Raw genomic sequence first — 26,221 nt, 5'->3', positions numbered from 1 at the left:
CTAATTCTCTTCCCCTTGTAGGTTATGGTTTTGTTACATCTGACTGCTTTTAGAATTTTCTCTTTCATATTAACTTTAGTGAAGTTAATTATGGTGTGCCTGGTGGGTGTCTTATTTGGGTTGAGTCGTGCTGGGGTTCTGAAACTGTCTGCTATTTGAATTTCAGAATCTCTTAGCACATCTGGAAAGTTCTCTTTCATAATTTCATGAACAAGAGCCTCTGTGCTTTGTGAAGCAACTTCGTCACCTTCAGGGATTCCTATAAGGTGAATATTAGTTTTCTTCAAATTATCCCAGAGCTGTCTGAGAGAATGACCTGTTTTTGCTCACCATTTCTCTTCATTTTTGAGTGCTTGGGCACATTCAGAAGCTTTGTCTTCAATGTCAAAGATCCTTTCTTCTGCCTGCTCCATTCTGTTAGTGAGGGATTCTACCATATTTTTCAGATCTTTGAGGGCTGCAAACTCTTGCCTCAGTGTGTCAAAATCTTTGGTCATTTTATCATGGAAATAGTTGAATTATTGAGACATCTTTTGAATAATTCCTTGAAATTCTGATTCCCTCCCTTCCTCCATTCTGTTGATCTTATTTGCTATCCAGACTCTGAGCACAATTTCTGACATCTCAGCCTTCTGTTTATGGATGGGATCTTCAGTTGCATCTGCCATATCCTTCCTTGGGGGAGGGGGAGGGGGTTGATCTACTCTGGTTATTCATGTTACTGGAGTCTTTCTGCCCCATGCTTAATTTACACTGTTTGGTTAGATGAGCAAATAAGGAGAAGTTGGGTTGGGGGCTCCAGGAGTAGTGATTAACTAGCCCTTTGCCCAAAGACTGGGAGAGGTGTCTGTACCTTTTCTCCTTGAGCTTTGCCAAGGACCCGTCCAGTTCTATGGCCTGAGAAACTGGGGGCCTCCTTGGTTTGGTGGGACTAAGTCACTCTGTCTTGTTTTCAGCTGGTCTCTGTTCTACCCTGGTAAATCAGTTACTCTGGGTTGAAGTCTCAGCTGTGGAGAAATACTAGCAATTAAATCATCCTGCTCCCCACAGGCAACAATTAGAAAAGGAAAATCACACCTTCCCACAACCATACACCCAGGGTACCACTTTGGATAGTCCTTGGGTGATTGGCCCAGTTCAAAAGGTCCAAAACAATTGACCCAGTCAGCACTGGTCTCAGGTGGGGGAGTTCAAAAGGTCTCTGACAACTAGATAACAGGGGTCTGCTGGCAGCTCCGGTATTACTGGCTCCGGTGCTCCGTGAGGTCTGAAGGACCAACCCACCAAATAAATTAGCCTGGGAAGGTTGATGCCTCCTTCCCCACCTTGCACCTCTGTCACACCCAGTCACTGGTAGCCCCACAGGGCTGTGACTCAGTTCCCCCAAATGAGCAGATGCCCCAGGGGTTTACGCCTGCCTGGGTCAGAGGAAGATCTATGTCTTCTCAGCCAGGTCACTGTTCTCGGCCACTATCCGGCAGGGGGAGGTGAGGCCTGACAACCTCAGGTGCTTAATGGAGGCTGGGGTGGTTCACTCAGTTGCAGCCCCGCCCCTGATTGATGTTGCTGGCAGAACAGCACAACTTCGCAGAGTTTGTTTCTGTCCCACTATCCAACGCTGCTTGAGGTGACAGAAACCACAACTCAGTTCCGGGCAGAGGCAAGCAACTAGAACTCACCCTGAGCTGTCAGTTCTAGCCTCTGCCTGCCTTTGTCTCAGCTATGATCCCCTGAGAGCTGGGTGCTTAGCCTCAGTAAAGCAGTCCTCTGGGTCAGCCCTGCCTTGGGAGTCTGCCTTTTACTCACTCAGATCCGTCTGCCAGTGGCTGCCCCTGGAGAAGGTACCTGACTTCCTCTGGTTGCCCAGAGAGATAGGGCTTGTCTGTCTGGGATAGCCCCAGGGGCATGAGCCTTATTGTTCCCACCACTGCTGCTTTTCTGCACCTTGGGGCACCACCAATCCTCTATGGTTCCCTCTCAGCTGACCATCCTCTCCTTACTCCCATGCCATAGAATCAGCACAGCCAAGCAAGGGCCCTTCCCCTGTCCACACCTCTGGAGAAAATGCCCAAGAATCTGGACTCCATAGGGGACAAGCTTCCAGACCTCGGGGTGAGAGTGGATGGGAGTGCTGCGAGTTCAGAGTTGCAGGTAGAGAATATATACAGTTTTATATAGTTTTATGCCTGGCAGGAGACTGCCATAGTGCCCTAATACAGGTAGGAGGTCCAGTTTTTAGAAGGTCTCTCCTGTGGGATGGAAGGGGAGGAGGTTTGAACTCTGCTCATTTGTTTATATGAAGCTTACTACGAGCCCTTTTCATGGGGGAAGGGACTCCCATCTGCTTGGCAATGGATTCAGTACCTTTGTTTGTATCTTCTTCAACCTTCTCTCTTGGCTCTGCTCCAAACCATTGGCTTACTTGCTAAACTTCTCTTTTAACTCTCCTTCTGGACAGGAGCCTCTGTGGAAAGCTGGCTGCAGCCCGCCATCTTACCTCTGCCCCCTAAAAAATTATCTCCTGTCTAGATATTTTTCTACACTTTCTTGCTAGTGTTAATGAATTTTCAGCAGGTTCTCTTGGAATTCATTGGTAAATAATCACTCACTTCATATGGTAATAATTTCTCTTTGCCTAGACAATATTTTATTGTGCAAAAATATATATAGCATAAAAATTATTATCATTTTTTTGAGACAGAATCTCACTTTGTTGCCCGCAGTAGAGTGCTGAGGAGTTGTAGCTCACAACAACCTCAAACTCTTGGGCTCAAGTGATTCTCTTACTTCAGCTCCCAAGTAGGTGGGACGACAGGCACCCACCATAATGCCCCACTATTTTTAGAATTGGGGTACCACTCTGGGTCAGACTGGTCTTGAACCTGTGAGCTCAGGCAATCCACCCACCTCAGCCTCCCAAGTGCTGGGATTACAGGCATAAGCCACTGCACCCAGCTTATAAAAATTATTATTTTTAACCAATTTTAAGTGTATAGTTCAGGGGCATTGTGTATGGTTGGTCACATTGTTGTACAGCCATCACGACCATCAATCTCCAGAATTTTTCATCTTCCCAAACTGAAATTCTGTCTATTACAAAATATTCTCTGTGTGTTGGCCACATCTTTGTAAAATTTTGTAATGAATATTTTGTAAATAAAGGTATATTTAGCTACAATTTCCCACTTTCCCTATGTATGGCAAATTTAGGGGAGACTTTTGGGACACTCCATACTTTCTGTCTCTGAATTTAACTCCTCTAAGTACTTCATGTACATAAAATCATACAATATTTGTCTTTTTCTGTCTAGCTTATTTTATTTAGCTAGACAAAACATTAAGCATTTATAATGTTTTTAAGTTTCATTCATGTTGTGGCATATTCCCCTTTACTCCATTTCCTGTTGTTTGATTATTGATTAAGTAGAAATTTAGAACAGATTTTACTGTTATAAAAAAAATGATTTTTTTTATAGAGTTGAGGCGTTTGTCAGCTAGGCTGGAGTGCAGTGGCCTGATTATAGCTCATTGCATCCTCAAACTCCTGGGTGAGGGGACCAGGGATAAAGTCAAGAGAGAATAAGCATCCGTAAAAGGAGAGGTGGCCAGCCATATAATTTGGTTTCTGGCCTGCTGTTCCCCAGCACAACTATACTCTTGTCAGGGCCATGAGGATTTCTTTCCCACTCTGGGCTCAAGTGATCCTCCTGCCTCAGTCTTAGAGTGGCAGGGACTACAGGCATATACACCACACTCAGTTAGTTGATGATCTCATGCATCTTTATCTTATCTTCAGTTTAATGGGCATATCAGTGTTTTACTGACTGTCTTTTTTATTTTTGGTCTCTGCTACATATTCTTTATTTATTTATTTATTTATTTTTGAGACAGAGTCTCACTGTGTTGCCATTGGTAGAGTGCTCTGGCATCACAGCTCACAGCAATCTCAAACTCTTGGGCTTAAGGAATTCTCTTGTCTCAGCCTCCCAAGTAGCTGGGACTACAGGTACCCATCACAATGCCTGGCTATTTTTGTTGTGGTGGTGGTTGTCAGCCAGGTTTTCAGCCTGTTTAGCAGGCTGGGCTGTGTTCAAACATGCCAGCCCTGGTGTATGTGACCACACCCTAACCACTGGGTTATGGGAACAGAGCCCTCTTTGTCATTTTAGAGAATATTCTTATAATTTCTAGATTCCTAATAATACTTTTATTTTTAATATTAATTTTTCTTTTTATTTAAATTTATTTTACAAGTAGAAAACTTCTCAGCAGAATAATTTTTCTTAAATCAAAATGATCTGGCTTAGCACCTGTAGCTCAAGTGGCTAAGGTGTCAGCCACATATATCCAAAGTGGTGGGTTTGAATCCAGCCTGGGCCCACCAAACAACAATGATGGCTGCAACCAAAAAATAGCCAGGTGTTATGGCAGGTGCCTGTGGTCCCAGCTGCTTGGGAGGCTGAGGCAGGAGACTCACTTGAGCCCAGGAGTTGGAAGTTGCTGTGAGCTGTGATGCCCTAGCACTCTACCCAGGGGGACAGCTTGAGGCCCCTGTCTCAAAAAAAAAAAAAAAATCAAAATGATCTCTGTTTTTTCTAGTGGATCTTCACAGTTAACTTGACATTGTGATCATTGTATAATTTCTAATAATTTTCATATTTCTAGAGTAAATTCTACTTGGTCATGGCTTTTTTCTTATACATTTTCATCTTATAGCTTATTTTTTATTCTATATTTTATTTAGAATTTTGCCTTTATACTCCTATGTTAGACCAGTTTATACTTTTTTTCCTGTATTATCTTTACCAAGTTTTAGTTAGTATAACTATTTTACTAACAAAAATTTGAAGATTAAAGAAGTTAAATCTGAAACTATGTAGGATGCTAAATAACTGGGGTTTAATTAGAATCACCATATAATTTTGAAATATATTTCAAATAAGGTTCTCTTTTAAGATATTATCTATTTTTAAAAAAAGATATTATTTGAAGTTCTAAAATTTTACTAAAAAGTATCTATCTATAAATCTTTTTCCCTGTTTGTCTTGATCAAAACTTGATATACTTTAGAGCAGTGGCTCCCAACCTTCCTAATGCCTCCTAGTCCCTCGACCCTTTAATACAGTTCCTCATGTTGTGGTGACCCCCAACCATAAAATTATTTTTGTTTGCTACTTCATAACTGTAATTTTGCTACTGTTATGAATGGTTATGTAAATATTTGATATGTAGGACATAGTTTCATTGTTACAAAGGGATCACCACCCACAGGTTGAGAACCATTGCTTTAGCCTTCTGTCTTTCCACTGATTAGGGATTTACTATTGTTCTTTTTAATGTTCTTTCTAATTATTTTCTTCTCTCCATTGTTTCATCTCTGGAGTTTCTATTGTATTGATTCTGGATCATTTTACTGTGTCTCTTATCTCCCCCCATTTTAGATTTATTTATGATTTTCCCTATGTAATGGAATTTTACCTTTCACATCACTAGACTGATATTTAACTGGGCATAATTCTATTTTTCAGTCTATCCATTAACTTCTTTATTTCACATTTTAGTTAATTTTTCTTTTTCCTGGCAGCCTATTTTCATTTTGTGGATGCCCAATCCTCTCAACTTTATTTAGGATGTTAGTTATACATTTCATAAAGTTATCTTCTGTGTCTTATAATTCCCCTATTTTTGGAGGGGTAGGTCAATTTTCATCCACTTTTTTTCACACTATTAACTTCATACAAATAAGTGATGATCTTTGGCTATTGGTTCATATGTTTTGTTTACTTTTTTTCAATCTTCAACAGAGAAAAATTTAAAACAACCTTTATTTTTTATTAATCTGATACATGTTTATGTGCTTTTTGCCTCTATTTGGGGAGATGTATATAACTTCAGTGACCAAGCTTTTTATAGCCTACCAGACTTCCTATGCTAATTGAATTGTCCAGTAAGTCTAATTTCTTTTGTTAAATTCAGATTAATGTGAGGGTACAAATGGTTAGGTTACATTCTTTGTGTTTCTAAGGTAAAATTCAAGTTGTAGTTGAGGCAGTTGAGCCCTTCATCCAGGAGGTGTGCTGTACTCCCTCAAAATATGTCCATCAGGTGACAACTTACCAATCTCTCTCCCTTCTCTCCTTGGCCCTTTTCTTTCCTCTCCCCTCCCCCCACTTGAATATACTTGTGTTACTCTTTCATATGGAAATGTAGCTATTTTTATATTAGATTCAAAGTAGTGCTGAGTATATTGGATACCACTTTTCCATTTTTGTGATACTTTACTAAGGAGAATGTTCTTCAACTCCATCCAGATTAACATAAAAGATGTAAAGTCTCCATTTTTTTTTTTTTTTTTTTGAGACAGAGCCTCAAGCTGTCCCCCTGGGTAGAGTGCCCTGGCATCACAGCTCACAGCAACCTCCAACTCTTGGGCTCTAGAGAGTCTCCTGCCTCAGCCTCCCAAGTAGCTGGGACCACAGGCACCTGTCACAACACCTGGCTATTTTCTGGTTGCAGCCATCATTGTTGTTTCGGCCCGGGCTGGATTCGAACCTGCCACCTTGGGTATATGTGGCTGATGCCTTAGCCACTTGAGCCACAGGTGCTGAGCCGTCTCCATCTTTTTTCATGGCTAAATAGTATTCCATGGCATTACATATACCACTGCATGGTATTGGCACTATATCTATGGAACAGAATAGAAACCTAGAGATGAAACCAGCCTTTTACTGTCATCTGATCATTGATAAACCAGACAGAAATATTCACTAGGGAAAAGAATCTCTATTCAATAAATGGTGCTCAGAGAACTGGATAGCTGTATGTAAAGACTTCAACTGGATCTTCACTTCTCACCACTTACAAAAATACACTCATGATTGATAAAAGATTTTAATCTAAGACATGAGATGATAAAAATTCTAGAGGAAAGCCTGGGAAAAACTCTAGATGATCTCGACCCAGGGAAAGATTTTATGAGGAAGAGGGTATCAGCAATGGCAACATCAACAAAAATAAATAAATGGGACTTAATTAAGCTAAAAAGCTTCTGGACAACTAAGGACACAACAATCAAAGCAAACAGACAACCTTCAGAATGGGAGAAGATATTTGCATGTTATGGAATCTGACATTGGATTGGTAAATAGAATCTACAGAGAACTCACATTTATTAACATAAAAAGCAAACAATTTCATCTATCATTGGGCAAAAGACATGAACAAAACTTTCTCTGAAGATAGGCAAACGGTAGGCAAACACATGAAAAAAATGTTTATGATTCCTAATCATCAGAGAAATGCAAATCAGAACCATCCTGAGATATCACCTAACCCCAGTGAGAATAACCACATCACAAAACGTGAAAGCTGCAAATGTTGTCGTGGATGTAGAGAGAAGCATGTAGTGAGCTCTTATACTATTGGTTGGATTCCAAGTGAACAGACCATTTATGGAGAGCAGTATGGAGAATCCTCAAAGAACTAAATGTGGACATTCCATTTGATCCCTCAATTCCATTACTAGGAATCTACCCAGAAGGAAAAAAAAAATCATTTTATCACAAGGATATTTGCATTAGAATGTTTATTGCAGTTCAGTTCACAATTGTCCAGACATGGAAGCAACCCAAGTGCCCATCAACCCATGAATGGTTCATATGTTTTGAAGAAAGCCCTAAATTCATTAGATAAACTAGGCAGCTGGCATGGTTTTTCCTGTGGTTGTTTAAGTCTAATTGCTAAACAGGGCTTTTTCTTAATTGGGAAGTTTGTCATCAGTTCCATGTATGTGGGCAGGTGTTTCCATAGCTAGGCTTCCCTTTAAGTGCCTACATGAAAATCAAGGAAGAACAATTACCCAGGCAAAACACATTATCTTTAAAGATAACTCTCGCTGGCTGCTTTACCAGCTTTTCCCACATAGTAATTCGGATGAGATTTGCAATGTCATCCCGGTTCCACACATGAAACCTTCCCAAGGAAATAATATTCCTATCCTTAGCAGCAGTTTTCAGGTTTTATTTTAAAAGCTAAAAATCATAGTTTCCTCTATAAATGGAAGAAGGAGAGGGAGGCTTCCAAAAGCTTCGTTATTCTGAATGGAGTTGTATAATTAATCTGATGCTTATTCTTAGTATCAGTTGATTCTGCTGCTTCTTTAGTGCTAGATGTTTTAAAATTATAGATGATGTCTAAATTTGCTTTCTTTTCTCTCATTTGGTTTAGTACTCAGTGGGCCCTCTTTGTATGAAATATAGTATTCCTCATTGGTTCTGGAAAATGTTAAACTTTTGTGTATATGGTAATTTCTTCCCTCCATATCCTTTGCTCTTTCTTTGTGAAACTTCTCCAAGATGAATCCTTTTGGCTTCAGCTCATGTATTTTATATTTTTGAAATTTTGCTTTAGGTTCCAGGATATTTCTTAAATTTTCTTTCAATATTCCTGTTTTCACAATTCTATGGAAAATTTCTTGATTTTTTTTTTTTTTTTTTTTTTGAGATAAAAAGAATTGTTGGTCTGGCAATCCTCCTGCCCGAGCCTCTTAAAAAGCTGGGACTACCAGCTTTAGCATGCACCACCACACCTCGCTAATTTTTAATTTGTTTTTTGTAGATATGGAGTCTCTCTCTGTTGCTCAGGCTGGTCTCTAACTCCTGGCTTCAAGGGGTTCTCCTGCCTTGGGACTCCCAAAGTGCTAGGATGACAGGCATGAGCCACTGCACTGGCCCTGTTTTTACTTTGTATTCTTTCATGGATACATTATTTGTTTACTTATTTATTTGTGAGACAGGGTGTCTCTCTGTTGCCTGTGTAGAGGGCAGGCCTGTCATTGTAGCTCACTGCAACCTTAAACTCCTGGGCTCAAGCAGTTCTCCCTCTTGGGCATCCCAGAGTGTCCAGATCATGGCTCATCATCTTCTTAAATCACCCTGAGATATTCATTTGACTTCTTAAAAAAAAACTTTCTCTTTTCTGAATTATCTTTTTTTTTCTCAAGTCAGTTTTCTTGGTCTTTTTCATATTGCTAGTAGCAGTTAATTCCTTCACCCATTATTTCTTTTTTGTGGGGGAGACAGTGGAGAGGAAACTAGACTTTGTTTTGTTGCCCAAGCCAAAGTGCAGTAGCACAATCATAGTTTTGCTGCAGTCTTGAACTCCTGAGCTCATGTGATCCTCTTGACTCAGACTCTAGAGTAGCTGGGATTATAGGCAGGTGTCACCATGCCTAGCTAATTTTAAAACACTTTTTTGCATAGACAAATTCTCACAATGTTGCCCAAGGCTGATCTCAAACTCCTGGACTCAAGCAGTCATCCCACCTTGGCCTCCCAAAGTGCAGGGATTACAGGAGTGAGCCACTGCACTTGGCGCTTTTCTCCCATATTTCTGATGATTCCTGGTTGTCTCTTTATATTAATATTTAAGCAGCAGTTCTGGCTTCATTTTAGGTGACAGGTATGGGTTTCTTCTGCTACTGTATGTATTAATCTGGTTTTCTGCTAGTCTGTCTTTTAAATGGGAGAGTTATCAGGTAGTTCTTATACACTTATTAATTTTAGGAATTAATAAATGTTTACAGGTCCCTCTCCGAGTATACGACTTCATATAGATTGGAATGGGGAAACCAGTACTGTGTGTCATTTTTGGACATTCCAATTAATCCTGTTAGTTCTAGTTGCCTTTCTCTCCACTCTCCTGCTAAGGCCATATGAAAGAGTTTCTGAAGTTTCTTTAAGCAAAAGGTTTCTTACTTCCATTGTAATTCAGAGTGTGTATATTAAATCGAGTCTTCCTCTCCTGGTAGGTTTTCAGCAGCTTTCCAGCTTAGAGAATTTGTTGAAGTCACTTCTATAACTAGGACCCTTCCCATGCTTTTAACTGTTGTTGATTATTCCTTTTTAAAAAATTCTCTATCACTTTAGTGTGGTCTTAGAGGGAGAACACATAAATACTTCTGTCATCAGTAACCAACCATAAACATCACTTTCTGTGTCTTTGAAGAGAGGTAGAAATAGTCACTAACTTCCTCACTGTATGTATCAGTCTGGTCAGGCTGCTATAACAAAATAGCACAGATTGTGTGGTATAAACCAGAGATGTTTATTTTCTCACAATTCTGGAGGCTGGAAAGTGCAGTGTCAACATTCTGACCAATTCACTTTCCGGTGAAAGCTCTCTTCTTGGCTCGCAGATGGCTAACTTCTAACATGACCTTCCGCTGGTGTGTGCACAAGGAGAGGGAGAATGTGCAGGACCATGACCTTATGTCTTATAAGCACAATAATCCTGTGGAATCAGACCCCCACATGTATAGTTATTCCATTTAGTTAATTACTTTCTTAAATGGCTTATCTTCAACTACAGCTACACTAGGGGTTAGGGCTGCAACATATGAATTTCTGGGAAACAAAAACATTTAGTCTGTAACGTTCTGCTCCTAGCTTGCTCAAATTCATGTTTTTCTCACATCCAAAATATATTTCATTCCAACATTCTTTAAAGTCTTAACTCATTCTAGTATCAATTCTAAAGTTTAAAGTCCCCAAATCTCATTTAAGTATCTAAATCAATATGGATGAGACTCAAGGTACAATTTACGCTGAGACAAAATTCGTCTCCACTTGTGAAACTATGAAACCAGACAAGCTTTGTGATTCCAAAATACAGTGGTGGGACAAGCATAAAATAGGCACTCACATTCTGAAACAGAGAAATCTAAAGGAAAAAAGAGATTCTACGCAAGTCCAAACCCTAGCAGGGTAAGTTCCATTAGATCTTAAGATGTGACACTAATCCTCTTTAGTTCTATGTTCTACTCCCCAGGCCCACTGATGATAGTCCTGCCTTTGGGACTCACTGGAGTAGTGGCCCCACCCCTGCTGCTGGGTGGGCTGCTGCCCTCAAGGTTCTGCTGGGGGCCTTATCTCCAAGGAGGCCATGGGCAACCTGGCCTGTTGAAACCACAGAGTGAGCCCTATCCTCTGACTCAAAGGAAGAAGGAGCTGTGCTTCTATAACTGCAGTGAAGTGACAACTATGGTGATCTTTGAATGGCTTTCTTCAAAAGCCATTTCTTCCCCTTTCTTAAAGAATACATACATACAAAGCCTCCTTCATTTCATCTCATTTTGTATGCCTTGGTCCCAGCTAGCAGTGTTTCTGCTAGTGCAAGTTCATCTCTATTTGTGGCTTCCAGTGAAATGCCTGATTGATCTGTGTCTCACAGCCATATTAATCTCTTTATCACATAGTTGTTCATCCATACTCTTAGTTTCTCTATAAACAACCTTCCTTACTTTTTCTTTCTTTGTTTTTTTTTTTTTGAGACAGGGTCTCAAGCTGTTGCCCTGGATAGTGCTGTGGCATCACAGCTCATGGCAACCTCCAACTCTTGGGCCCAAGCAATCCTTTTGCCTCAGTTTTTCTATTTGTAGTAGAGATGGGGCCTCTCTTTTGCTCAGGCTTGTCCCAAATGCATGAGCTCAAGCAATCCACTTGCCTCGGCCTCCCAGAGTGCTAGAATTACAGGTGTGAGCCACCACAGCAGCTAACCCTCCTCGTTTTTTTTTTTTTTTTTTTTTTTTAAACAGTTATTTATTTTTTTTTTTTTTTTTTTTTTTATAATATGGATAGGCTGAGGACTTTCTAATTCTTCAAGTACTGGTGTTTTTGTTGTTGTGTTGTTGCTTATTTTTTTTAGAAACTCCTTTATAATTCATCTCCTTTCTCTTGTATTTTTCTCTGAGCAGTAAGGAGGACTCAAGCCACGCCTTCCATACTTTGCTTAGAAATCTCCTCAGCTAAATATCCAATTTCTTCGCTTGCCAAGTTCTACCATTTACAAAGTCTAGAATATGATTCAGTTCCAAGCTCTTTGGAACTTTGTAACAAGGATAGCCTTTCTTCCAATTTCCAATAACGTGTTCCTCATTTTTCTCTGAAGTGTCTTTAATGTCCATATTTCTATAAACATTCTTTTCATGATTATTTACATACCCTCTAAGTAGATGGAGGCTTTCTCTCAACAATCTCCTCTGTCTTTCTTTGTTTTTCTGAGCCCTCACCAGAATTGCCTTTAAACTGTATTTACATTTATATCAACATTACCTTCACTGCAATCTAGGCTCTCTCTAGCATATTCCTCAACATTCTCTCAGTTTTTATCCATCATCTAGTTGCAAAGCCATTTCTACATTTTAAGGTGTTTGTTGCCAAAATCTACAGTAATCTGTTGGGCTGATGTAATGAACATAGAGTGTATGATTTAAAATCATAGAAATTTATTTTCTCATAGTTCTGGAAGCAAGAAAATATAAGGTTCAGGCCAATTCATTTTCTGGATAGAGCTCTCTTCCTGCCATGCAGATCACTGCCTTTTCCTGGCGTCCTCGTATGGCCTTCCTTTGTGTTTGTGTGTGGAAGGAGACAGAGAAAGTGAGGAAGGCAGGTAGGGGCGAAAGGGTGGGCGGGGGGAGAGATGTTTCTCTCTGGTGCCTTTTCTTATAAGGAAACTAATCTTATTGATTATGGCCTCATCCTTCTGACCTCATTTGACCTTAATTACTTTCTTTCAGGGCCCATTACCAAACATAGCCACACTGGGTGTTAGACTTTAACATATTAATTTTGGGGTGACCCAAAGATCTAGTTCATTATGCCTTGTCAAACAGAACATAAATGCTTATTTTATCATTTTGCTTACTGTGGAAGAAAATAAGTAAGATATTCACTTTTTCTATGGTTACCTTCTGTGTTTTTAATGTGGACCTGAGTTTCTGCATGTTAAATGCACCTTTTCTTATTGCTTATTTTATTTTGCTTCTTTTTCCTGATTCCTTATTCCAATCATATTCTCTCCTGTCCTTAATAAGTTATTATTTTATTTCATTTATTTAGACTGTATCTTACAACCTTTTGGACATTCAACAAGAAATTATGAGAGGCTGGTAGGAACTGTATTAAATGATAAACACCTACTCCATGACATGCCAATATTTCAAATAATCTCACTTCCACACAATAGCTTTAAAAAAATAATAATATCCTGAGTTAGAAGGGGAGCCTTTTGAGATTTGGAATTGAGATTAAGATTGATATTTGGAATCCTTGTAAGCCTCTAAGCACATTTCAGACTCGTTTATTTCAGAGATCTGGGGAATCTTGCAAGAAGAGGGATAGTGTAGAATTAAGCTAATATTTTTACTGTTGTTTTTAAAAATGTCCAGGAACAGTTTGCCTTTGCTTTTCCAAACATAAATACAGACCCAGGCCAGAAAACTAATAGTACTGATGCCATTATAACAAAATAGGTCAAATAGAACAGAAACAAAACATTTTCTGTGCAGTAACCTCTTGGTACATGACGTCAAAATCAGAGGGTGTTTTGGTGTCCCAGTGGGTAGGAGATAAAAAAGAGAAGGAAAGCTGAATATGTGAATATCTTGCTGCACATCATGAAAGAAACCTCTTGTTGTAGTCTTAGGAAGTTCAACCAGTTTGCAATGTAGTTATCAAGAGAAAAAAAGAGAGGGTTATAGAAAACTCTTTTCATACCTTGCCCAAATCTGAACTCTTGAATCCCTTCAAATAGAGTATCTTCATTTATCACTCACCAAGAGCAAACAAATCAAATAAAGGAAATAGCCAATGTAAATTTATTTTCTGAGTAGTAGCTGTCCTAGCTTTTGAGTAGAGAGAGATATTTGTTATTTTAGAGGAAATAACTAATAGGTACTACTCTCTTTATGACTAAATCAAAGGTTTTATACTCTGGAGACAATGGCCCAGTGATTTTTTTTTAATCCTGGAATTAGGACCGTAAAGTTATAATTAAATCTGAGAGTAAAGAGAGGTACATTTCACTTCTGCTGTAGCTGAACAGTTCAAGCATTGTGTCCTGCTCATTTATTGATCTGTTGCAGAATGGGGTCAATGGTCACATTTTTTTAATGCCACCAGTGGCCTTCCTACTTCTAAATACATGGCAGCCCTGGCTTTTCTAATTCACATGTTTTAAACCTCACCTTTGTATCATTTCCTTGTTCTTCTCTTTTACTTTTCTGAATTTAAATACTTATATTTAATATAAGTCTTTAATATCATCTTATACTTAGACTTATATTTTATGATTTTTAGTTCACTTAAAATTATTTCTCATCAGTGTATGTATTCCTTAGTCTTTTGAAAGACTGAGCTGTAGTTCACCTTTACAAAATATTTTTTAAAACTATTTCTAACACTTACCACAATAATGTCAGAAGAAATAGTTGTTCCACAGTATAATCTTCAATGGGAACCAAAATGCAAAATTTAGGGAAAAGCAAGTATAATAGCACTTTTCTTTAAAAGTAAAAAAACCCCCTTTTTTTTTTTAAATGGAAGCATAACACACAAATCAGCATAGCGTTTTTTTTCTAAACCAACAAAACCTTTTCTAGAAGCTGGTAATAATTATATAGTGTGGTGAGTGCTTACTTCAAAACCTATCTTTGGGTTTTTCTTATTCTTACAACCTTCATATTTTTTAATTACTCCCTTCTCCCAGGTGGAAATCTTCTGTGGTAGAAATCTTTATGAGGAAAATGAAAAATTTTATAGTCAATTAATATAAAATTTATAATATTTGGCCATATGTTTTCTTATCGTTATTAATGAAAGTTTTTTTTTTTTATATTATATGCAATTTTATTTTCTCAGGCTCTATTTAAGGAAAACATACCGTTTCAACAATTGAAACACGTGAGGCACAATTACATCTCCAAGTATTACCGGCTTGTTTTCTCTGTACCGTGAAAGCCATTTTCCCTTACCTCATTCGGCACTGAAGCCCAAACAAAGATAAAAACACTCTGCGGCCCAAATGCTAGCCAAAGAGTCTCTTCTCAGATATCTTCTTTGCCACTTTTTTATTCTTGGAATTCCCAATAAGAGCCTGGGGAAAGGAGAGACAAATTAGAGCTAACAAGGTGAGGTTTCGGAGGGAGAGGCGGGAGCGCCATCTGCACATGACAAGGGAGCAAGATGGAGCAGCTTCAGGACGTGCTGTCCCGAGCTTGGACGCTCCCCTGGCTGCCTCCTCGTCCTTACCAGACTGATCCTTTGGGACAACCAGCCTCTCTGTGGTTCCGCCTTTCCCCTTGTAGCAAGTTTTGATACCTAAGTGGGGAAGAGGACCTGGGGGAGGGACTTCTCCTTGGCCAAAAGGGAACTAGACTGGCCCGTGGGGAAGTAGACTGGTCCACGAGCAGAGACCACGCTAACTCCACTGTCCTTACTAAGGGTGTTCTTGTGAAACCAAGAACAAGAAATTCATTACTTTCTTAAAGATGAGACAATCAAATTTACACTCAAAATGCAAAAATTTACCCCAGCTGAAGGGAAGGTGTGAAGGCTTTGAAGACAATTATCAAAAGAGAACTCTAATTTTTGAACAATGGTTCCATTACAATCATAATTGTTCACCCAGCTATGGTTACTATTTTGAGGATGGGATTACTTAGACAAGTTAAAACTCAGCCTGGCTCAGTCATAGTTCTTATCTTGAAAGACTCATAACTCGCCATTATAACCTAAAATGCTGAATCTGAACACTTAAGCAACATAGTTGGGTTTTAACAAGGGTTTCCTTGAGATACTTCCCAATACAAAGAAGGGGAATACATGATAAGATAGCGTGGGGATACAAAGAAGAACAAGTTTTGGAGGCAGGCTGCACTGTGTTCTCAGTTGTGGGAACCTGGTAAAATGAACTCAACTTCTCTGAGTTTTGGCCTATTCCTGTATAAACTGGAAAATTGTGATCTACTTAGAGGAAGGTTGTAAGGAGGGTTAAACGAGATAATGCACACTAGAGTTTACGTGCTTATATGTCATGGTTATTATTATGATAAATAATGGAACTTTTTCGACATTCCCAAAGGCCAGCAGGGCTGATGTTTGGGCAGAAGGGCATTGAGCAAACCGGTTAAAGCTCTCCCAACCACGTACCTGTCTCATCCTACAGTCCTGTAGTTCTTAATATGAATCTGTGATATCAAGTTTGTATCTTTCTGTCAAGAAGCGATACATACCGTTGAAAGCCATTCTGTAGATAGATGGGTCTTTTTTTTTTTTTATAAAGAACAGTAAATGTCTTATTTAAGACATCAGACATAGTAGCCACTGCACAACCACATAGCTTAATTTTTAAAAAATTAACTCAGCTTGTAGCAGCAGTGCAAGAGCGGAGTGGGAGCTGTGGCAGTGGCAAATAGGGGAGAACAAGCATTTAGGAAGTTTTTTCTCTTTAGGTGAGTATTGGTTGAAAAAAGTACAGCTGAAACCAAGGCAGGCATTTTACTTTCAGAAAAGTCCCAAGGAACTGTATTGCAAGCAACAGTAGTAGCTGTTTATTCAGGCTCTAGAGGAAAGAGAGCAGAGATTCAGACAGTTAACAAGAATGTTGGAGATAAAATTCTTCTCCTATAATATGGAGGCACCAAAGCAGTTCTAGACCACAAGAATTATTTATCATATGGACATTATGACATTCTTGGAAAGGATGTACATTAAAATAAATCACTGTTGAAACTGTCCATTCCACGGATGTTCTGAAATCTTTCTTCAGGTAAGAGATCCATGTGTCTCTCTTAAAAATAAAGTAATGATGTCTAAACTGCTGAAGTCCAATGTCTCTAAAATTTAGTTTATGGTACCTCTAGAAATATTTCCAAATAAAAATATATAAGTGGAAAAAAAAATTGAATCAAGTACATCATGGATATTTGTGTAACAAAATACTCAGAAGAAAAGAGCGCTGGGCTAAGATCTGGATATATTTGAATTCCATTAGCACAATTTGCCAGTTCTGGGACCTTGAAAATCAAGTCACCACTCTCTGCTTTATTTTCTTGAATAGGAAAATGGGGGGGGGGTGATAGTTCTGTCCTATAATTTATTTCATTGTGTGAAGACCAAAGTAATTAATATACACTTTAAAAATTGTTAAGTATGTCAATTTAAAGCCCGTTTGACTGAACCAGGGTGAAATAAAGCATAAACATTCAAATTTGGTGTAAATGTTTAGACACAATTACTTTTTTTTTGTTAGTGTAATTATTCTTTAGGTTAAGGGTCTAACAATTCTCTCTTTTGATATTTTCCTCATGAATGGAGTCATAAAATTCCCTTTTTCTGAGAAGCAGGAAGTAGTAGTGGATGGGTTGCAGACGTGAGCATTGCGGTACCTCTGATCTGTGATCTACTTTTATTGGGTTTTTTTGGTGTGGGGGGGTTTTTTGGTTTTTTTGGAGACTCATTCTCACTTTGTTAACAGTGAGTGACTGATTCTCACTTTGTTGCCTAGAGTGCTGTGGCATTAGTATAACTTACAGCAACCTCAAATTCCTGGATTCAAGCTATCTTCCTGCCACAGGCTGCCTAATAGCTGGGACTAAAGGCACGTGCCACAATGCGTGCCTGATTTTCTATTTTTAGTAGAGACAGGGGTCTCACTCTTGCTCAGGCTGGTCTTGAACTCCTGGGCTCAAATAATCCTCCTGCTTTGGCCTCCCCAGAGTGCTAAGATTAGGACAAGGCCACCACACCTGGCCTTGTAGTTACAGTAAATATATAGCATGCTTTTACCTGAGTTTCATTTTCTTTAAATAATGGAGATTATGTTTTCTTTTATAAACTTAGGTGCTCATTACTTTAAATCAACAATTTGGTTCTCCCTGGGTGGTTGAGAACTTCTCTTTTCACAACATGAATATAGTATGGTTATTATACTTGGTCTGTGTCCTTTAGGGGGGCCTCAGTAGAGAAAGAGATATTTTAAAATGTAAATATTACACCCTTAATTCCAAAACTTAATATTTTGTAAGAAGGAAATGCCAAGATGTAAATGTTTATGGGGTTTTGTTTTCCCCTAAGTTCATTTTACCTTGTTTTTTGTTATTGAATCAACTTATTTTTTGTTCAATGAAAGTTTTTCCCTAGAAAGAATGATATCTTTGCTTCAAAGTTCAGAAGACCCTTTTTTCCCCTACTATATTTGTTACAGAAAAGGATGCTTAAAACTAACTTAAATATATGAGATAATTGCCCATGTAAACCTCTTACATTGTGAGAGGTCATTTTTCAGTCAGTAATACATTTGGAAGGTTGCATGCTCACAGAGTACCATGTATTATACACACATAGCCTCGATGTAATCTTTATCTTAAAGAGCAGTGATAAATATAACGGAAACATTTTATTTATTTAGCTTTCCACTTTGGCAAGTAAGAGAAATAAAGTAACATTATGTACTTCCCTCTTGAAAAATTTTCATTTAACTCAGCTGATAAATTTGGTGACTGTTGATTCGTTAATCCTTTCACTTTTTTTGTTCTCCCTTCTACGGCCAACTTTTGAGTATTTATTATTTATTATTCACCAGATAATAAGAGACAGGGAAAACGAAAAGAAATTCTAATGTTTATGTCACTCGTTTTATCTTATTAGTGAAATAATCATTTGTAATTAAAATCAGGATAAAACATTATTGGTAGATTTTATTTGTGCTTTTTAAATTTTTTATTAAAAAATACTATGTTCAGGGCTGGACATGGTGGCTCATGCCTGTAATCCCAGCATTCTGGGAGGCTGAGGTAGGTGAATGGCTTGAGCTCAGGCCAAGTTGAGCATGAGTGAGACTCCATTTCTAAAAATAGCTGGCATTGTGGCAGGTGCCTATAGTCCCAGCTACAGGGGAGGCTGAGGCAAAAGGATTGCTTTAGCCCAAGAGTTTGAGGTTGCTGTGAGGTATGACACTTTACCCCAAGGGTGACAAATTAAGACTCTCAAAAAACAAACAAACAAAACAAAAATAAAAAACTATGTTCTGTTTATATGCCAAAGTAATATATCCAAAACTTTACACTTTCCTTTTTCTTTATTCACATATAATTATGAGCAGTTTGAGTGTCCTTCTAAATACTTTTCTCAGTGTTTTTTCACATGATACTGCATACGTACAACTTTGGCCGATACATAAAGGTTTATGCTGTGAGTATGGCATTTTGCAACTTGCATTTTGGCTTAATATCTATCTTAGAGATTTTCAGTACAAGAGTATCTTCCTTCTTTATAGCAGCTACATATTATTCCATAGTACAGAATAACTTTTCCATTCCCCTGCCTTTTCTTTTTTTTTTTTTTGAGACAGTGCTGTGGGCATCAGCCTAGCTCACAGCAACCTCAACCTCCTGCCTCCGCCTCCTAAGAAGGTGGGACTGCAGGTACTCAAAACAATACCTGGCTAATTTTTCCGTTCTTATTAGAGACAGGGTTTCCATAAAGAGGCTGGTCTCTAACTCCTGGCTTCAAGCAATCTTCCCTCAAGGCCTGCTAGGGTGCTAGGATTAAAGGCATTAGCCACCATGCCCAGCTGCCTCCATTCCCTCCTTATAGACAAGTAGGTTGTTTCTAATTTTTTGACTTTACAATTTTTCAATAAACATTCTCTTCATGTTTTTTCCAGCACTTATGGATATGCGTAGATCATAGTTAGAGGCAAAGTTGCGGAGTATGTGTGCTTTCAGTCTTACCAAATTACCTTCACACAGTGCCTCCCAGTTGGTATGTGTATTCCCCCTACGAGTGTAACAAGTTTTGTTTCCCTTTATCCTCATCAGTACTTTTCACTATCATCCTTCTACAGTTTTTCAAATCTGATAGGTAAAACTCTCATTTTAAGAAAATCCTATGTTTACATTTGTTAGCTTTTTTCTCTGTAGTGATAGTTTAAACAATTTTATTTATAGTTTTCTTTTACTTTGTTTCAATTGTTTAACTTTGCATACACATTTATTGATTGGCTCCTTTTAATTTGCAAAATTAGCTTACAAATTCGGGATGTTAATATTTCTGTTCTATATAATGCAAGTATTTTCCTCTAGTTCGTTGCTTGATATTGAACTCGTTAATTCTATTTTTGTTGTGGTGGGATTCTTCAACAGTATTTATGAAATCAAAGTTACCATTTTTTTCCTCTCCGCCTTTTGTATTTTAGGCTGTGCATAACGCCATCTATTTCTCATGGATTTGTATTTTCCTGTTTATATGAATAATCAAATGTTTTAGCTTATCCAGGACTTCTCAAATAGCTGATTTGACTGTAATCGCACATGGCCTATCTCCACAAAGATCACAATAACTTCCCATTAAAATTGAGAAAATTTATTTTGCTTTAAACAAGGTATGACTGACTTTTGACATAGGCATTTTAACGTGATATTTTTCCCATTCATAAGAAAGTAAACATTGCATGTGATCTGGTGTGTTTGACCTCAAGCATGAATTTGAATAATTTTTATAGGTCATTATACAAGTGTTAATGACCTATGAACATCTGGAGATAGAGTAGCTGCAACCAAAGCTGCTCTTCAACTTGTTAACCAAAGTGCTCATATGTCTGCATTCTTTTCTTCGTTCTGATTATAAATGTCATGAAATTCAGGGGTGGAACAACATTTTTAACTCCTCTTGTTTAATAAAATATTTTAGATGAGAAAATGAATGACTTACTCATAGAAACTTATTTGTTTTCTTTAGTTTTGTCAAAGCAACATGCTTCACAAGTCCTGGTTAGGAAACGCCGTGCAAATTCTCTGCTTGAAGAAACCAAGCAGGGTAATCTTGAAAGAGAATGTATTGAAGAACTGTGCAATAAGGAAGAAGCCAGGGAAGTCTTTGAAAATGACCCCGAAACGGTAAGAATCTATGGGAATCATCAAGCTTGTGCACCTCAATGTAACAAGTTGAACATTTACAGCTGGAGTTCCTTTGCATTCTATTTTAATGTTAGTGATTTTAGATATCACCTTCCACATGTAACTACCTGCATTTCAAAGAAAAGATAAACTTGTTGTAAAGATACTCTTGCCAATAGTAATCTGTTGTGGCCAAAGTTGTGTAATTCAATTATACTTCATTATCCTCAAATAGTATTGACCTCATGGTCTTTAAATATTTTCCCCCAACCAAAGTTTGGTAGTATTAGGGGGAGAGGATGAGAAGTCTCGAGCGTTAATGTAACGTGTGTGTGCGTACACTGGTGCATACATGCACATGTATTTGGATTGTTATCGCTATGCTTTGTTAAATCTCTCCATTGGCATTTATTTTTAACTAGGCTTTAGAAAACAGGGCCATCCAATCCAGAGGTTGGTACATAGCAAGTACTCAGTGAATGCCTAATGCAGAATTTATTACAGTACTGCATTCACTGAGTAAACTTTAATTTATACATATACTCTTGCAATGTTTTCTGAGCCTATTTTATATAAGCAATAAGCCCTATGATTATAATTTACACCTTTGATGTACAACATTTTTATAGTCAAGAAAAATTAGGCTCCATACCTGTTGCTCAAGTGGCTAAGGTGCCAGCCACATACACTTAAGGTTGTGGGTTCAAATCCAACCTGGGCCCACCAAACAACAATGACGGCTGCAACCAAAAAATAGCCGGGTGTTGTGGCGGGCACCTCTAGTCCCAGCTACTTGGGAGGCTGAGGCACGAGACTTGCTTGAGCCCAGGAGTTGGAGGTTGCTTTGAGCTGTGATGCAACAGCACTCTACCCAGGGGGACAGCTTGAAGCTCTGTCTCAAAAAAAAGAAAAATTTAATCATTAGGATCCCTAAGTATTATACTGAAATATGGGACCACTAAACTTTTATTGTTTGTCTCCCTAATTTTCTTAGAGGAGGATGTTCTCTAGTATGATCTGTGGATAGGAGTATAAATAGTGCCTTCAAAAATTAGAGTAAGGGTGCCTAGGTGTGGTGGCACTAGAAAAAATTAGAGTAAGGGCGCCTAGCACTTTGGGAGGCTGAGGCAAGAGAATTGCTTGAGGCCAGTAGTTTAAGACCAGCCTAACCAAGAATGAGAACCTGTCTCTACCAAAACTTAAAAAAAAAATAATTTGCAGGACTTGGTGGAGTGTGCCTGTAGTCCTAGCTACAGGGCTAGCTAGGGTGGCTGTGGCAGGAGGATCCTTTATCCCAGGAATCTGAGGTCTCAGTGAGCTGTGGTGACAAGACTGTGCGCTACCAGGAAAACAGAACAAGATTCTGTCTCAAAAAAAAAAAAAAGAATGAAAAGAAAAGAATTAGTATGAGGAGGACTTTGAGAATTCAAACTGAATAATCTGCATGGTTACCTAAGGTATTTAAGGTATTTTTCCTGACATGGACTGTGTAACCTAGAGCAAGAGAGGGAGAACTCAAATGCAGAGTACCTCCTGTATGTCTGCAAAGAACTCAAATGCAGAGTACCTCCTGTATGTCCTGGCTCCCAGGACTGCAAGAATAGGTCAGAGATAATGAACAGGAACACTACATGGGAAGAATGTTAATCTGAACCAATAGCAACATGTGTTCTCTGGGGCTGCTATTTGATCATTTTTACCTCCGCTTATTGTAATAGGTTAAAAGGGAATTTAATACTCCCCAGAATTGAATGAAAATGTTTCTCTCCATATTTTATTGCTTTCTGTGAATATGTACTTGATATATATTGTACTTGTATATTACTTGTATATTCCATACAATATGATGGAATACTTTTATTGTGTAGGAAACATATATATATAATGTATATTACCTCATATATATAAGACATTTTAACATATTTTATATTTCCATAATAAAAGCAATGTGTGTATATGTATATTAAATGTAAATTTTCATAATGAAAAAGAATACAGTGTATATAATAGTGTATATATACATAGTGTCATATATATGGTAGTGTATACACACAAACACATTCCTTCTTATGATGGAAATTTGAAATAAGTTTTAAATATCAAATTAGAGGGAAAAGTGATCAAGCACCTGCCATTCTTGTTTTTTCATATTTTAGCCTATCCATTCTAATTTTTGTCTTGTTTTTCTGAAACATTTTCAGGCATACCTAAGGCATATAATATCGTATTATTATAGCACCTATAAGTTCTTACCATTGTAGATGTGTTCTTAGAGAGTAGCCTCTAAGTAGCAAAAGAAGAGTGAGGGGGACAACTGCCAGGGGGAAGAGAAAAACTAGGGGGGAAGGCAAACTCCTTCACGCATGTGCGCTCGTCCTCCCGTCCACTCAATCTAACCCTGGTCTCATTGACAGAAAAGAGAGAGATGACAGAGAGAGCAAGACCACAGTGGGAGAATGAAGGGAAAGTCAAAGACACTGTTCATGTTTATCATTTTCTACCCTACCCCAACCATTCCCTGGCCACATTCCTAATATCTTGCTCACATTTCCAGTCTTCACCCAATTATCTACCTCTCCACTCCTCTCTAATGTATTTCTTTCACCATCACATCATCACTTTTTGAACCCCATTTGCTGTTATCTCCCTGGCTTTTCTTATGTAGGAGACAATACTGTTGTCTGAATTACTGGGTAGGAGATTTTATCGTTATAAGCCAGTGAGTCAGTGTAACGTAGGTTTATATGTGAGAGGATGAAAGAATGAGAACTTTTGCTCTGTACTAGATGAAGGTATGATCTATACTTACTAGTGGTAAAATTAAGTATGTTTTGTGTAGGAATTCTGATTTCTTATGAGGTGCTGCTGTGTTATACATGCTACATGTTAGTAGATATACACCAATGGGTTCGTGGACCCGTCTGGGAAATTACTGTCAGAAATTTTTAACATTTTTCTTCCTTTGGTAAGGTAGAAATGAAATTACTTAGTTTTGAAGTCCAAATTACTCATTCACAGACAAACTTTTGGTATACAACCAATTTAAGTAAGATGTTACACGTATATAAGGTGCTAAATAATAAATGCCCACTTTAATTAAATTCAAATTATGTCACTATTATTCAACATTGAATCTGATGGAGGTTACCATGACATAAAATGTGTCAAATGAGTACCCAATCATTAGGGAAAATTTAAAGGATTTATAAAAAGGGAGATGTTTAACATCTTAAATAGAACTTGTTTTCAGATCAGAAGCTTTTGAAACATGATTTAAGTGATTAATATTGTCTTAAGCTCAAGCATCTTATTGGTTTAACTTTATTTCTTATTGGTTAACTTTATTATCTTCTCTCTGTACATTTTTACTGTAGAAAAAATTACGTTATAATGTGCAAAAGAGTTCAATGTAATTTCTATGCATTTTTAATGTAAAAAGACATTATTAAATTAACTTCACTTATAATGAAACTTAAATTTGCTAAAATATATATTTTTCTTTTTCTTCTTTCTAGGATTATTTTTATCCAAAATACTTAGGTAAGTTCAAAGCATCTTAATTATATGATCTTAGAGATGGAAGGGAACTTAGATATATAGAACTCTCAATCTCTACCCCTATATTCCATCCAATATAATTTTATTATCCTTGGGAGTGAGATTTCATTCTATGTGCAATTTTGATGTTTTTAAATTTAAATATATGTAGACATATTTGGAATGATTCTTTAATTACTATTTGGCGTTTTGACTTTAGGCTTTTTCATTCTTTTATCTTTCACAAGAAGCGTCGTTGACTAATGTTCAGTTATATTTAGATAGCAAGGAATTATCTATAAGTATATGAATTTTTGTGGGTTATCTTTTAATGGAAGGAATGATATCTAAACTCTTCAGAGATTTCGATATAATTAATCGTTTAAATATTTATAGAATTCATTAGCAAATTCTCACTTTGTGACACCATTTCATCACTCTCTGCAATATCCTATCCATGTTCTGTTTTTGGATATGACTCTGGACTCTCAAGGAGAGAGGTACTATTTCTACATCCAAATAGATTACGTGACTTTAATTACATATCAATTAAAAATAACAAGGCTCAAGTTTGCTTTATGCAAATATAGAAAAGTTTTGTTTTAATATTCCTTGAGAGGGTTGTCAGCATTTTCAAAAATAAAAGTGGCAAATAATTTGTACACTTCTCTTTAATGGGATTCTCTGTAGGTCCAGAACACAGAAATGGGTTCTCCCTCCTCATTTAGATTCTAAATACTGCTCACTGTGCTTCCTTCCACCCTACTCCTATCCTATCCAATCTGAAATGAAAAGTAAATATTCTTTGGGAAAAAATGTAGAAATGGGCTATATACACATTGATAGCTATGTAGCTTAGAATTATGAATATAATTGTGCCAATAATAGCATATAAAATTCTCATTTTGAGAGTTTAATTATAGTTAGGGATTTACTTTTGTTTGGTTTTGTTTCTCAATATCCATCAGGGGATCTAAAGACCACGATGAGATGAAGGAATATTCAGACCTTTCCCCTTGTCCTTAGAGAGCCTTACATTGAAATGATGGTATGCATCACCTATGAAGGGGGGTATATTCTGAGAAATGCCTTGCTAGGCAATTTTGTCATCATGCAAACATTTAACAAGTACGCTTGCACAAATCTAGATGGCATAGCCTCCTACACATTAGGTGATATGTTACAGCCTATTGTTCTTAGGCTACAAACCTGTACAGCATGTTACTGTACTGAATACTGTAGGCAGTTATAACACAGTGTAAGTATTTGTGTATCTAAATATAGAAAATGTACTATGCTGCATGTGATGTTAAGATAGCTAAGATGTCACTAAGATACAGGAATTTTTCGGCTCCTTTATAATCTTACGGGGCCATCATTGGATCTGTGGTTCATCCTTGACTGAAGTGTTGTTAAGCAGCCCAGTTAAACTGGATTTCTGTTTAACTTTTGGGACATTTAACAGGTGAAGAGTCCAAGACTTCTGGGTAGAAGACCCTCCTAGGATCAGAAGCTTTTTTCCATAGATCTTGATATGGTTATCCTTGATTTTTTAAATGTCTAACATGGTCAGGATGTTTGTTTTTGTTTGTATGTGTGTATGTATATATTTATCTATTTATTTACTTATCTTTTGTTTTTTTCTTAACACTATACAATAAGAATCTTGTATTTGTAGCATATCCTTAGCCAAGGAGAGTTAACTATAATATACTACACTTAGTCCACCCTCTCATCAACTTTTGGAAATTACCTCTGTGGTATCTCTCTTTAGAATGGAGTGTCATTTTACACTGTCATTCTGTGGGCTTCTGGGTGTTTTCTGGTTGGCTTATCGCTATTGCTTTTTTTTGAGACAGAGCCTCAAGCTGTCCCCCTGGGTAGAGTGCCATGGCATCACGCTTACAGCAACCTCCAACTCCTGGGCTCAAGCGAGTCTCCTGCCTC

General features: G+C 37.7%; 1 protein-coding gene across 1 annotated transcript in view; it reads left to right on the top strand.

The window, feature by feature from the left end:
• Nucleotides 1-26,221, top strand: part of PROS1 (protein S) — an 83,794-nt gene that overhangs the window by 19,021 nt on the left and 38,552 nt on the right. The window contains 2 exon segments of the mRNA XM_003783936.3: nucleotides 20,580-20,737; nucleotides 24,253-24,277. Coding sequence (XP_003783984.2) covers nucleotides 20,580-20,737; nucleotides 24,253-24,277 — 183 coding nt within the window.

This window comes from Otolemur garnettii, unplaced genomic scaffold (genome assembly GCF_000181295.1).
Source record: "Otolemur garnettii isolate 467f Iridium unplaced genomic scaffold, OtoGar3 scaffold00009, whole genome shotgun sequence".
Lineage (NCBI taxonomy): Eukaryota > Metazoa > Chordata > Mammalia > Primates > Galagidae > Otolemur > Otolemur garnettii.
The sequence above is the reverse complement of the archived record's forward strand: the minus strand, read 5'-3'. Positions and strand labels throughout refer to the sequence as shown.